Source organism: Mytilus edulis, chromosome 10 (genome assembly GCF_963676685.1).
Source record: "Mytilus edulis chromosome 10, xbMytEdul2.2, whole genome shotgun sequence".
NCBI lineage: Eukaryota > Metazoa > Mollusca > Bivalvia > Mytilida > Mytilidae > Mytilus > Mytilus edulis.
The window spans coordinates 54,080,820-54,095,980 of NC_092353.1; the positions used below are offsets into that span (position 1 = coordinate 54,080,820).

At 30.1% G+C, this 15,161-nt stretch overlaps 1 protein-coding gene across 2 annotated transcripts; it reads right to left on the minus strand.

The window, feature by feature from the left end:
* Positions 1-222: 222 nt before the first annotated feature.
* On the minus strand, positions 223-13,605 carry LOC139491495 (serine protease inhibitor dipetalogastin-like). Of its 2 annotated transcripts, XM_071279221.1 has the most exons (14): positions 13,497-13,605; positions 11,621-11,721; positions 10,568-10,667; positions 8,852-8,983; positions 8,336-8,464; positions 7,818-7,946; positions 6,575-6,703; positions 5,376-5,462; positions 4,401-4,532; positions 3,470-3,598; positions 2,478-2,606; positions 1,463-1,588; positions 879-898; positions 223-306 (listed from the first exon to the last, which is right to left on the minus strand). In XM_071279221.1, exons 2-14 carry the CDS (start codon positions 11,685-11,687, stop codon positions 272-274), a joined length of 1,344 nt encoding a protein of 447 aa, XP_071135322.1. In that variant the 5' UTR covers positions 11,688-11,721; positions 13,497-13,605; the 3' UTR covers positions 223-271. The 2 variants fall into 2 exon arrangements, with proteins under 2 accessions (XP_071135322.1, XP_071135323.1); XM_071279222.1 differs by lacking the exon at positions 7,818-7,946 and having other exon boundaries at positions 13,497-13,563.
* Between the last annotated feature and the right edge of the window lie 1,556 nt (positions 13,606-15,161).

Consider the following 15,161-nt stretch of genomic DNA (forward strand, 5'->3'; position numbering starts at 1 on the left):
CGAATGATAAATAACAGCAACAAACGACAATTTCTGGATAACAAACTAATGAAATATGATAGATAAATGTCTCTTTTGGAATCGTACCACATCTCGTATGAAGATGCACAGTTTTAGTATACTATTATTCATTGCAATCGTTTTCAGTCAGCAAAAAGACAACAAAACATAACACAACATAGTTTTTACGTAAATCAAATACACAATAAATAAATAAATATATTAGAAGTCAAAATTTATTGACAAATGCTAAGGCCTTCTTCTGTGGTTCTTAATAACGTTTATGACCACCATTATAACTTGGACCTATAACAGAAAAAAAATAATATACATGTAGATATAAATTATCCTAATATAAACACAATTATCTTAATACATTTTGAAAACATAATTTCTCATTTCCTTTCATCACTAACTTTCCGCTTTGACATAAATATGCAAGAACATAAAAGAACGTAAAAGAAAATAGGCCAGGAACGGAAACTATCACTGTACTGAGTTTGTTTATGGGTATGCTAGTCTGATGACTACAGCAATTGCGAGAATTGTTTTTTTGAAATGATTATTTTTAAATGCATATTGTGAACTAAAAATTAGGTATACTACACTCCTTTCGAAGTATTCCTATAGACATATAGGTTACCTGTCATACTACTTTACTCTCTAAGAAGGGTAGCATACTTTACTTAATATTGACTTCAGGTTCAGCTAGCAAGAAAGCTACCCAAAGATATTACATTATTCTACACACTCAAGTACTTTTGCTGTAAATTTGATTGTGTATGACTTTTACCTACTTTTCTTTTATGAAAAAGACATGTGTAAATAAGTGTATCATTACTTTTGTTGTCTAAAATATATCAATAAACAATACTTACATGGAAAATATCTCTTGCCACTGAATAAAATAAAAATTAAATATGAGTTATAATATTGATTTAGAAAATGTCTCTTTTGTAATTTCACATATGTAGCTGCCAGCCTCCTAAAACAATACCGCGAATCCTTCTTTCAATCAGAACATTTTTTACCGAGACGGGCAGTATTAAATCACCGCGAAATTGTATAAAATGCGCTAAATGCGAAATACAGTATGTGCGAAAATGAGTTAATTTGTAGTATTGAGAAGAACGACCTAAGTTAAAATCTAAGCATGTTTTATTATCTTTTTGACGGATCAATTGATCAGTGATACGATGTGTCAGTATCTTAAACCCAGAAAGACAAGCTTTAACTGTGCCCCTATAGACATCTGATTAATAGTCAGACCCTGATTGATAAATTTATATACAAGTTACTTTTTTATCATTCTTGACGAGACTGAATTTGCACGAGAAAGGTTAAATGTAGAACAAGACAATTTTGTCGTATAAAGAACCTCTCGGTTCGAAGATCATACTAATACTCCCTCCATCCCTTAGTGTTTTGTGAATAGTATATATAGTTTAGATTATATACTTACGAGCATTTGGCAAAACATTCATTAGTGTATGTCTTGCCATAGGGTCCACAAACTTTTGGACCTCCTTCCCCGCAGTGTGAACATGGATCACAGGGACATTCTCCAGTACATTGTACGGTAGTACCTCTGTAATGAAAAATTAATTTGATTCACTATACATTCACTATACGTATAGGTCTATAATATGTTAAAACACAGAATGTGCAAGGGTAAGAATATAATATGTCCCCAATAAATTCTGCCTTTTACCATAGAATTATACGTTTAATAAATCAAATGTCCAATTTAAAACTTATATCGTTCGATTTAGGTTAATTCGTTGTAATCATAATATAATAACCATATTTAATTAATAACTGCTTAAAGCAAAAATAAATATCACATCATGGATCGATCTAAATGAAGTTCAAATTGTCCTATTGTGGATAATTTGCTGATAATTTTCATATAACGAATGAAAGATATAAACACATGTTATACACATTTTCTCATTAAAATAATAATAAAAAAACACAAATACACGACCTTTAACCCAAATTCTAATTTTTAGCCTCAAATAAATCTAAGTCACGTAATAATTGTATAAATGTGAAAATATCCTTGTATTCGGTGTTCATATTTTTGCATGTTGCATATATACTGTATTTAATAAATTGTGAAGTCGTAATCTTGATAACCAAGTAACAATAATTCTAATGGCATCAACGTATTAAAAAGCACGAATTTGATGACAAATGTTAAAGAGGTTTCGCTACTCAGTTTCAAAATAACAAGCTTTTCATAACACTAGTATATATTGATAGGAAATTAAGAAAGGGACAAAAAAAAGCAAAAAAAAAATATGGAGGTCAATGTTTTCGAGATATAGGCCATTGAAAATGTTCTCTCTTGATACTTCATAGCTTTATCATTGACAAGTTAATTAAAGTTCTCAAAAATTATTAAAAACTAAAAAAAAACTTTCAAATATGGTTTATCATGCTACGACGTTGTAGAGCATTACAGTTTTACTTACTTGCACTCGGCATGACACTTTGATTCGTGTGTCTTTTTATCAGCACCACAAACTTTAATTCCGGTCTTTACGCATCTCTCGTTACAGGGAGAACAAGGGCAGTTTCCTTTACATTCTACGGCATTGTTACTAAAATGTTTAAATATTAGTGAGCCAAGTTAAGATAGATCTGGATTAACAAAAGTTTAAACATCTGAATTTAAAAAAATGACGTCAATTTGATAAATTGAAACCTAAAAACGTTTTTTTTCTATTTTCTATAATATACCTCAAATATATTATCTTTGTTTATGACTTGAACTCAATAAAACAAAACATGTGACTAGTTTTATTTTTCTCCTTTTTGATTGCAGTTCCTGACGTAAATACCTGTTTCTGCCTTAACAAACCGTCTCTACCAATAAAACATACTGATCATGTAATTTCCGTTATCTAATTATCGCTGCTATTTTGCAACTCCTTTAGTTGTGTTTTGGATAAATTAACTGACTTGATCTTGTTAAAATATGGCAGTAGGCATCCTATCGTCACGTAGCTCGAGTCAAACATTAAGAAAGATAGCATCAATTAAAGTATCTACTTCAGTACCATGTATCTTACATCTGATGAATGTTTAGCACAATTACTTAAATATGCCTCACTTTCGTTTTATTATATTTGATTATTTAGTTGTAACTTATTACGTTTTTTTTTATATCATAACATATTACTCCAGCTTAATAAATGCCCAAAATGCCATCGATATAAATCAATAAATTTGCAAAACCAATCATCTGGATTCTTTTTATATATCGCATATATACATGTATATAGTAATTCTCATAACGGTAGTCCTGTTTTAAGATTGTTTTCTCTAGATCGAGTACAAGTTAATTATATGTTGTCTATGTAAAACAGAACAGTAGTCATTTGATTACTTGTACAGTTTTGCAGTCAGCCACATGTTTATCTCAAGAATATATAAAGTGGAACTTTTCAAATAATGAACTTACGAGCATTTGGCATAACACTCGCTTGTGTATACGTGTCCATCAGCTCCACAAACTAAACCTGCTTTCTTATCAAGGCAATCAGCTTCACAGGAACAAGGGCAATTTGTATAACATTGTATGGGAACTTTGCTAAAATGATTTAATATTAGTGAGCAATGGTGATATAGAAATGGCTTTACCAAAGTTTAAAATCTGAATTAATTTTAACGTATTTTTTAATAGAAATTTAAAAACACATATTTTCTTTTTTATACATGAAACATTATTTTCTTTGTGTATGATTTGAACATCAACAAATAAGCCATGTTCCTACTATCATGGTCGATAATATGTGTTAACAAAACAAATCTTTTCTACTCGTTAAACAAAATGGTAATGCAATTTCTGTTATTGAATTGTTGCTGCTACAATTTAAGTCCTCACATTGTGTTCTTGACATTTTAGTTCCTTTATCTTGCTTACTTATAAACGTAAGCATCATATAGACAATGACCTGTTGAGATGAGTAACATCATTGAAAGTTTCCAGCCGATTGTTACTTACATTTAATGAATGTCCAGCACATATATAAGAACACTAGTTAACCTCCGTTGTATATTATTTGAATATTGATTCTAACACACTAGATATACAGTTTTATTTACATATCATTCTAGTTTTATATACTTTAAACATATGTTCGAGACAAACGAATAGATAAACTAAAATTAATCATCTGTATTCTTTTTATATATCTCATATATGATATTTTTCAAAGCGTAACTCAAGTTATATTGTATTCTTTTGTGGATCAAGTAGAAGAAATGTATACAGTTTTTAATTTAACAATATTTGATGTTTGATCCGTTTTATCTCCTTGCAAATCTTTGCTATCAACCACATATTCATCTCAAAAATATATAACTGTTTACATTTCAAATAATGAACTTACGCGCAATGTGCATGACACTTGCTGTCGTATGTTCTGTTATTAATTCCACAAACTGGATTTTTGACTTCTGTTTGACACCTCATTTTAACACAGTCACAAGGACAATGCCCGTTACAATGTACGTCAACGTTTCTAAAATGTTAAAATATAAGTGAGTGAGGTAAATATAAATCCTTATTTAGCAAAATTTCAAATCTTAAAAACGACGTATTAAGGAAATTAAGAAAGCCAAAATAAATTTCAATTGTATTTCTATTTTCTGTGTGTATAATTCGAAAACAATAAAATTAACAAGCAACTATTTTTATTATTCTCAATTTTTTATGCAATTCCTACATGTACTGTATTAAGCTTTAATGTTTGCTTTTGTTTTAGCAAACCTTCTTTACTCCTAAACCAAAATTGTTGTTGCTGCTATATTTTAAGTCATCAAATTGTGCTTTGGACAACTTGACTGCCTGGAACCTTCTAAAACATGAAAGTTATCATTACATTGTATTAGATCTTCAGGCAACTGTTGAGATCTATATCACAATTAAAATTATTTTGTTATTTTGTCGAGTGTTACTTCTCATTGTATCACGAAACTTACATCTTATAAATGCTGAGCACAAATCGGTTAAAATGAGTTTACATCAATTTTATTTTACTTAAATATCGTTTTATTACATTTACTTAGTTCTCTGTTTGCAAATTGTTTTAGCTTTATATTAATCAATAATATGTCTGCAAAATATCAATAGATAATCAAATTAAAACCAATTATCTACATACATTTATATTATTTCATATATCATATTTTTCATAGCGTTACTCCAGTTATAAGATTTTTTTCTGCGGACCGACAGGAAAATAGGATTATGTTTTTTAAGAATAAGACTAGCATGTAATGTCATTTGGTTTCAAACTGTTGTTACAATCACATGTTTACCTCAAGACTATAAATAAAGATTTACTTGTAAATAATGAACTTACGCGCACTTGGCATCGCACTTGGTGTCATATGTTTTTTCATCTCTACCACAAACTGGACGTTTGATCTTTGGACACTCGGAAACTTTCCTGAAATGTTAAAATATTGGAAAGCAAGGTTTATATAAATCTTGAATTACCAAAGTTTTAAATCTTATTTTTAAAAATGACGGTTTTTTGTCATCGAAATATAGGAGACCAAACATTTTTTTATTAGAATATTTAGTGTGTATAATTTGTATAAAAATATATTTTATTATTTTCAATTATGATTTTAGTTCCTACGCGGTCTAGGGCATTAATGTTTTTTTTCTGTTTCAAAAAAATCTTCGTAGCTATTTAACTTATCTGTAATATAATTAACGGTATTTTATAATTGCTTCTATATTTGAAGTCCTAAAATGTTTTAATCAAGAATAGAACGGTTTAAATGTCAAAAGGTTATACTAAATGGACCTTCTTACTTTTGTAAAGGGTATAATAAAACTATCATTTTGCACGGCACTTCCTGACCATGGATTTATACTAGCAGACTTTAAAAATGTAACACAAAGTTTTTTGATGTTTTTCATTTAATCATGACTGATATTCATTTCCTTTCATGCTTCCCGTACTTCTGTTTGATTAGAAAAATAAAGATTTGAATTTCCCCAGACTAACAAACATCTTGATGCCGCACGAATTTCTTGAAGCATAATTAAAAGCGCATATCTGATTTTGTTTAGATTAGTTTCTTTGTTAAACATTTTCTTGAATCCATTGCCAACTTTAAATCAGTAAATATTGTTGATTTTCATTCATTCATGAATGCGAAATGAAAATTGGAATAAATCATTAGAAATTTACACACAGAAATTAATGCACGTTCCTTTGAAAACAATTCGTAATTACGAAATGTAGTTGAAAGTTGTTTTTATCCTTAACACAATAAATGGGTCCAAGCTTTGAATCAACTTTTAGATTTTAGTCTCAAATATTTATTTCAAATTGACAAACTTATATCATTAGCTAGAACTTTTATATTTAACATAAAACACATTTGACCGGGTAATTAACAATCCCTAACATTTCACATATGCTGTTTTTCCAATATCAGTCTACTGTAAACCCATTTGATAATGGGATAAGAAAGCCTATTTTTTATGATTTGAAGAAGAAAATATTTGTTTAAAAATGTTAAGATTAAGATTAATATGTCTTACTTGCAATCCAAATGACATTTTGATTTATAGGTTTTGCCATCAACCCCACATACTGGATGATAATATGATCCGTGACAACCATCTGTGCAATCACAAGGACATTGTTTATTACATCCTATCTTGACATTCCTGCAATAATCGAATATGAACAAATTAAAAAAATAAAATTGAGAATGGAAATGGGGTATAGGTCAAAGAGACAATAACCCGACCAGAGAGCAGACAACAACAGAAGATCACCAACAGGTCTTCAACCTCCAGCACTTGGAGGTGTTCCACAGCTGACCCCTAAATTCACCAGTGTACTAGTACAGTAAAAATGGATATCGCATAAACTCCAAAACGTATAGATGAACTAAAGTTAAAGAACATACAAAACTGACAAAGGCAAGAAATTCCTAGCTTGGGACAGGCGAAAACATGGAGCCTGGTTACACATGTTTTGCGATATATCAGCCCTCCCCTTATACCTCTAGCCAAAACAGAAAAAAGAAACATACAGAAATACGCACAGTAAAACTCAATTTAAAAAAGTCCGAGTGCGATGTCAGATTAGATAACAAAAGAAATTAAGCAAAATGACAATGATACATAAATTAACAAGGGACTACTAGCAGTTACTGACATGCCAGCTTCATACCTCAACTAAACTGACATATATTTTTTTACTATAAATATTAAGGTTCCATGAACAAAATGTTTCAGGATAGCCATCGCTTAAATACAATCTCATGCATTTTTTCAATTTAATAATGCATTGTATATCACAAAATGAGACATTACCTTAATTTGATATCTAATTACATATATTTTCAGTAGTAAAGGTTTTCATAGAAATGTTACACGATTTAAATGTAAAGCAATATTTTAATACGACATGGTTGTACAACACAAAAACTTAATGTAAATATCAGTTTCAAACGTACTGTATCGTAAATGTTTAGTCAACATAATAGCACATAAGTGAAATAATGTCTACAAGTATAAGAGATCGAAGGGTACATGCATAACAGAGAAAAGATATTAATTCAATTGAAAAACTAATAGCACAAACAAGATCCTCTTATATTTAACATAAAATGCATTTGACTTGGTGTTTAACAATTCCTTACATTTCACATATGCTGTATTCCAATATCAGTATATTTTAAACCTTTTTGATAATGGGATAAGAAAGCCTATTATTTATGATTTAAATAATATTTGTTTAAAAATGTTAAGATTAATGAGGTATTTGTCTTACTTGCAATCCGCATGACATTTCGATTTATATTGTTTGCCATCAACCCCACATACTGGATGATAATATGTTGCAGGACAATCATCTGCGCAATCACAAGGACATTTTTTATTACATCCTACCTTGACATTTCTGCAATAATCAAATATGAATCAATTTAAAAAAAAAAATTGAGAATGGTAATGGGTAATATGTCATGGAAGTGGTCTTCAGCTGGCCCCTTAATAAAATGGTGTTGGAGTTCAGTAAAAATGGATGTCACATAAAATCCAAAACATATAGATGAACTAAGTTAAAGAACATAGAACACTGAAAAAGGCCAGAGGCTCTTGGCCTGGGACAGGCGCAAAAACTACATTTTACTCGGTGTTTAACAATTCCTAACATTTCACATATGCTGTGTTCCAATATCAGTATATTTTAAACCTTTTTGATAATTGGATAAAAAAGCCTATTATTTATGATTTAAAGAAGAAAATATTCGTTTAAAAATGTAAATATTAATGAGTTATTTGTCTTACTTGCAATTCGCATGACATTTTGATTTATATTCTTTGCCATCAACCCCACATACTGGATGATAATATGTTGCAGGACAATTCTCTGCGCAACCACACGGACATTTTTTATAACATCCTACCTTGACATTTCTGCAATAATCAAATATGAATAAATTTTAAAAAAAATTGAGAATGGAAATGGGTAATATGTCATGGAAGTGGTCTTCAGCTGGCCCCTAAATAAAATGGTGTACGAGTTCAGTGAAAATGGATGTCACATAAACTCCAAAACATATAGATGAACTAAGTTAAAGAACATAGATCACTGAAAAAGGCCAGAGGCTCTTGGCCTGGGACAGGCGCAAAAACTACATTTTACTCTGTGTTTAACAATTCCTAACATTTCACATATGCTGTGTTCCAATATCAGTATATTTTAAACCTTTTTGATAATTGGATAAAAAAGCCTATTATTTATGATTTAAAGAAGTAAATATTCGTTTAAAAATGTTAATATTAATGAGTTATTTGTCTTACTTGCAATTCGCATGACATTTTGATTTATATTCTTTGCCATCAACCCCACATACTGGATGATAATATGTTGCAGGACAATTCTCTGCGCAACCACCACACGGACATTTGTTATTACATCCTACCTTGACTTGTCTGCAATAATAAAATATGAATTAATTAAAAAAAAAATAATAATGAAAATGGGGGATATGTCATGAATGTGGTCTTCAGCTGGCCCTAAATAAAATTGTGTACTAGTTCAGTGACAATGGATGTCACATAAACTCCAAAACATATAGATGAACTAAGTTAAAGAACTTAGAACACTGACAAAGGCCAGAGGCTCCTGGCTTGGGACAGACGCAAAAATGCAGCGGAGTTTCAATCTTTTGTGAGATTTCAGCCCTCCCCTTACACCTCTAACCAATGAAGAGTAAAGAAACACATAGACATACGCACAGTAAAACTAAATTTAAAAAAGTCCGAGTGCGATGTTAGAATAGGTAACAAAAGAAACTAAGCAAAATGAAAATGATACATAAATTAACAAAGGACAACAAGCAGTTACTGATATGTTAGCTTCAGAGCTTAAATAAAATGACAGAGTATGTCTTCCTCATACATTGTTTTTCTATAAATACTTAGGTTTAACGGACAAAATGCTTCAAGATAACCATCGCTCAAAAAAATCTGATGCATATTTTTAAATATAATAATATCATGTATATTACCAAATGATACATTGCATTAATTTGATATCTAATTATATATATTTTTAGTAGTGAAGGTTTTCATAAAAATGACACATGATTTAAATATTTTAACAGGACAAGGTTGTACAACACAAGAACATAATGTAAACATCAGTTTAAAACGTATTGTCTTATAAATTCGACATGAGGCACAAACCTGACTTAGATGTAGACAAAAGATCAGCTGAAAACTAGTACAAAGCTAAACAACAATACAAAATAAGCAATTATCCCCCATACATAATATTAACAGGTTGTATCACCTCTTCATCCATGTTTTACACTTCGTACTTATTCGGATAAAAAAGAAATATAGAAAAAATCAATGAAAGTTCTCTTGACGTTCATAATGTCAATAAATAATTTTTTTTTTATATTTGAAAGAAAACTGTTGAGAGTGAAAAAATATCGTGTTGCACGAAATTTGGTAGTGGAATCTTTTGTTTTTATGATTTTACGACAATATGCAGACGATCTTCATTCACATTTTGAACGACCTGCAACTTAATCATTTTGTTTTAACAAATGAACAGAGATCAAACGAATCGCATGCTGATTAAATGAAAAATAATCAACATGTAATGTAATGTACTTGATGTGTAGATCTGTTCTACATCAAAATCTAAATAGTAATAATTCATAAAATCATTAAACATGTTAAATGCACACACGACGTTTCGTTTATAAATATCAGCTAGTAAATCAATTCTCTAAAAAGTGCATTACATGTTTTTTTTCCGATCTAGATCTGTATGCTATGTTAAACTTTGGGATATCACAACGTGACGCAATTTTTAGCCAACAGAACAGCCCGTAAATGAAACAATGTCTACAGATACAAAATATTGAAGGATATATGCATAACAAAGAATAAATATTAATTCAAATTCGAAAAATAATGTCTACTGCCATTTTAAGTGCAAAAATAATTTTGCGGAAGATTCGATAAAAAGAATTAAACAAGACCCGAATAAACTGTACTTACGAATAATACGCGTGACATTCATTGAAATAGTCCTTGCCATTTGTTCCACAAACAGGTCCAGAATTGCTGTCACAAGGCTTATAATTGGAGTCTGGCCTCCCTGAAAAAGATTGTTTTTCTTTTTCTTTACCTTATACACATGTTAAATCACAGCATACATATATTTGTTCGAGTGAAAGTTTACTTATTGTTGTTTAATCGTGCTGTTTTGCGTGAAAGATAAATCTTGAATCTTGATTTTTCTACCTCGAAAGATTTGTTTCTATCTGAAAATAACTACATAGACTCGATTCAAAAGTGTATTGTATAGGCTACTACAGAATCAAACAGACAACCATCAGCAAAAACCTGGAACCTTCAACAGCTCAGTACGTATGTGTTGACATGAATTAACATTAAATCAATATTAACTATTAACAAAAACTGAATTCTTTTTAATACTGGGGAGTAACTTATTCATTGATACGTGTAATTATCTATTAACCGCTATATTTGGCATACTATTTTGAGGTCAGGGTTCCATATTATTTTTCAAATTCTTACGCTTTTTTACGTTTTAATGTTGTTTTTTAAAATTTATTTCGAGCGTCATTGATGAGTCTTTTTAAGACGAAACACGTATTTAGCGTACACAAGTTTAAAATTAGATAATAATAAGGTTAAGTCATCATGTGCTGTGAGTTTACATTCTTCTATATTTAATAAGGTCTGGCATAATTGATAACAACAGGTGTGGCTCCCTTAATTGAATTAATTATAACACTTTTGGTTTTTAATGTAATATAATTAAAATAAAAACACAAAAAGGCAAAATATAAGCACTTCATCAAATGTTACTTGTCGTTTATAGCAACATAAATAACAAGAAGGTTAAAATATGTTTGTAACCTAAGACAGTAGTGATAAAGCACAACATCAGAACAACTTTCAAAATCAATATAAAAGGACATGACTCATCTTTTCGGTAGTAAGGACATCAAATACGATGAAAAGAAGTTGCAGTTACCAAGAATCAGTACAAAACTAATATTGTATTATCAAAATAGTACGTACAGGGTGTTGCAGACGATAGCACAATAAAACTAAAAAGGACGACACATAAAATGCTGAAGTTCTTCATTTCTCAGCTGTGATCACCTTTCAACTTCAATGATCTGAAACGAAAGAATTAAAGTTGGAAAATTGTTATTTGTATTACTGTATTACTATAACAGAACCGCATCTAATGTGTTGAATAGAAAATGAATTAAAACTTATACACTCATTTCGGTAGCAAAAAAAGTGACCGTACATCATTCAACTCTGGACAAAAACAATATCAGAATATAGGTCATATTAATCAAATTAAAGTTCCTCCGCATGGTGTAACAATAAAAGTTTGTAGGATACTAAAGGATTTTTTTTCCATAAAATGAAAGATTGAGAACCGTTTATCATTGTAGAGATATTTTTAAATGATAAAATGAATTTCAGGAAAACGTAAAACCGCACAAAAAACGAACGTTAAGGGAAAATCAAATCGTAAAAGTGTTCTTATTTGTTTGTTTCTCAAATCTGAAGTACATGTTATTGATACTTCCCTAAGTTCTTGGACATTCAAATATGCATTTAACTGTTTGCAGATTTGTCACCGCCCAAAACACATTCGGTTCTTTGGTAAGAAATTACCATCTCAATTTTATAGCAAAAGACGAAGAGCAATGGATGTTTAAATCTGTCAATAATGTTTAGATTAAAATATAAAAGTGCAGTATACAATTTTAAAGCAAAACCAAAAATGCCATCACTGTTTTTAGTCGGATGCTAAGCGTAAATTAAATCTAGTCGTTTTTTTAGTTCAAATCTGCGTAGTTTTTGAGACAATTATCCTTTTGATGAAGTATGAGACTATCAAGAAACAACTGAAACCACCATTCTTAAAGAGGGACGAACGATACTTGTAAATGGAAAATAAACTGAGAACGCCAAGGCTAGAAATGAAAAAGACAAAAAATAGTACGCATGACACAACATAGAAAACTAAAGAATAAGCAACGAACCCCACCAAAAACTAGGGGTGATCTCAGGTGCTCCAGAAGGGTAAACAGATCCTGTTCATCAATTTGAAAATTTAATTTTCATTTATTTTGAAAAGCATTAAACTCATAGTTGGCTATTAATTTGTCATGAATGATTAATCCTCAGAATTTCTATTCGAAAATATTAATCCAAAACTACACAAGTATCAACCGAAGTTGTTGATATTAGGACAATGTAGGAAACTGAGACAAAAAATAAATCAGGGATAATTGAATTCATTATTCGAAAACGAAAACAAATAATCTGATAATGTCATGCTGAAACCATGATTTAAACGATCATAAGACAAACAATAGTATACTGAATACTTATTACTTAGCAACTCATAAACCGGGGATGAACTCATGTGCTCCGAAGGGTGAGCATTTCTTGCTCCACATGTTTTCAACTAAATATAATTTAGTTAAGTAAATAAACTAGCTATTCGAAATCAACAGGTAGGTATATTCGTTGAAAAATATTAACGCTGAATAAGATAATATTGCCAAACACACATCACATTGCAAAGTCGACCAATTGCAACAAAACGTAAATAGAGTCTCGGACAATTAGTCGTTTTTACGATGAAGATGTCGGAGGATAGTTTTCTTCAACGAACCATATGTCTAACATGTAACTATTAAAATCGTTTCCATGTTCTTGAAATTATAATTTAACAACAATCTTCATTGTATTTTGGTCCCTCTTTAAATTCGTGTTCTTTAAGAGAGAAACTACTTGAAAAAAAAATCAAAGTCAACCCTTTTGAACATACAAGAAGAATTACCGTTGCTTTATAAACATAATGTTAAACTTTACATTTTTCTAATTTCATTACAAGAAAATAGTCAAAATTGTATAATTGTATTACCTGTTTCCGTGGCACCCAAATTGTATAGAAGGAGTATAGTGGTATGAGGATAAAGGAAGCCTTATATATATACAGGCTTGTTAACTAATCGATTCCATTTTTGGCAGCTGTATAAAAATTTGAATATGTAAATACATCATGTATTACATAAAATCTATAAGCATGTATTTCTGCATAATAAAAGTACTAGATATACGCACTTTAACGTAATGACCAGTTATAAAAAAAAAAAATACATTTTATGAATTGTACAGATGTATGACTATTGAAATTTTGCTTAACCATGAATTTTACTCTGTAAACTTATAAGCAATGCTTGGGGTGTATTATAAATGTTGTTTAGATAGAAAAGACAAAAGACATCTACCTGACGAAACTATATTTAAATTTTGAAACAGTATATTATAATTTATAGGAAAAAATTACCTTGGATATGTTTCCACTTATTGAAACCTATTATTCGTTACTGAATATTTAAATGTTTGAATGTTCTTTTATTTCTTCAACTTGAAAGATAAAAAAAAATTGTTCTTTACGTTTTAACCATTCTACATGGATCTATTGTAAACGGGAACATTGAATGCACTTAGCAGTTTTTAACAGGAATGCTGGTAGTTCAAATGCTTCTTTCTAATTTTTCACATGCCATATGGAATCCCGTTTTTTTTTTTTTGTGTTCTAGATTCATCTTGATATCCCCCGGAAATATCCAGCAATTTTGGGATTATATGTCTCAAGGTTTTTTGCGGTTGAAGTAGAGCTGACTTAAAACAGAGTTTAGTGAGGAAACATTAAGAAGGAAAACATTTTAGTATCACAAGCGTATACGCCTTTAGTTATCAGAGTCCAAATATCGAAGCATTATCTTGTGAAACAACAAAACAGCGCTAGGAAACAAATTGATGGACGAATGAAAACCATTTTAAGAAATAAAATAAAAGGTTTTTCTACTGATGAAAAGACAGAACTAGTTATGATAGCATTCTGACGAAGTAGATTGTTACGTGCCTAGAAGATCACTGTAAAGATTTATAATTTGCAAACTTGACTAAATCATATTGCGTATAATTTATGGTATTCAATCAAGGTACACAAATCACCTGAAAAAAATCGGGTCTAATCGAACTAAATTAAATTTCAATTATGTTTGTCACTGACAAAATATCAATATATTTGTAAAGAACGTAATCTGATAATAATGTTCGTGAATGGAGGCTTCTAAATTTTTCGGTACTTATCTGGACTTTCACATTTTACATTTGAATTAGCGATTCTTGTTGGTGCCTTTTAAAACTTGCTTGGTGTTCTTGGTGAGCTCCATGTTTAAAGCCTTTCTTTGACCCATGATGGTTAATATTTTCAAATTGTGACTAGAATTTAGAGTTGTCTCATTTGCGCTCATACCACATCTTATATCAACTAAAATCTTTAAAACAAAATAAAAATCAACCATAATTTTAAAAATATTTTCATTAAAGTTAATCTTTTTCTGTGATCAAAATTCAGTTTAATTTGGCCATTATTGTCGAATTTCCCTTGATTATTTCATGATCTATAATTCTACGCATAACTCATCAACCACCGCGTTTGATTAATAACTTTCACATTGATATTTATTGTTGCTCTTACAACTTAGATTTACGTGCAGTATTTAAAAAAAACGTC

Bases quoted from the DNA above. Each gene is read 5' to 3' on its own strand.
- LOC139491495 (XM_071279221.1), bottom strand. From the start codon at position 11,687: ATGAAGAACTTCAGCATTTTATGTGTCGTCCTTTTTAGTTTTATTGTG. The intron at 4,533-5,375 runs GTAAGTTCATTA...TTAACATTTTAG, and splicing joins AAGTGCGATGCCAAGTGCGC to AAACGTTGACGTACATTGTA. The intron at 1,589-2,477 runs GTAAGTAAAACT...TTTTCATTACAG, and splicing joins AAGTGTCATGCCGAGTGCAA to AGGTACTACCGTACAATGTA.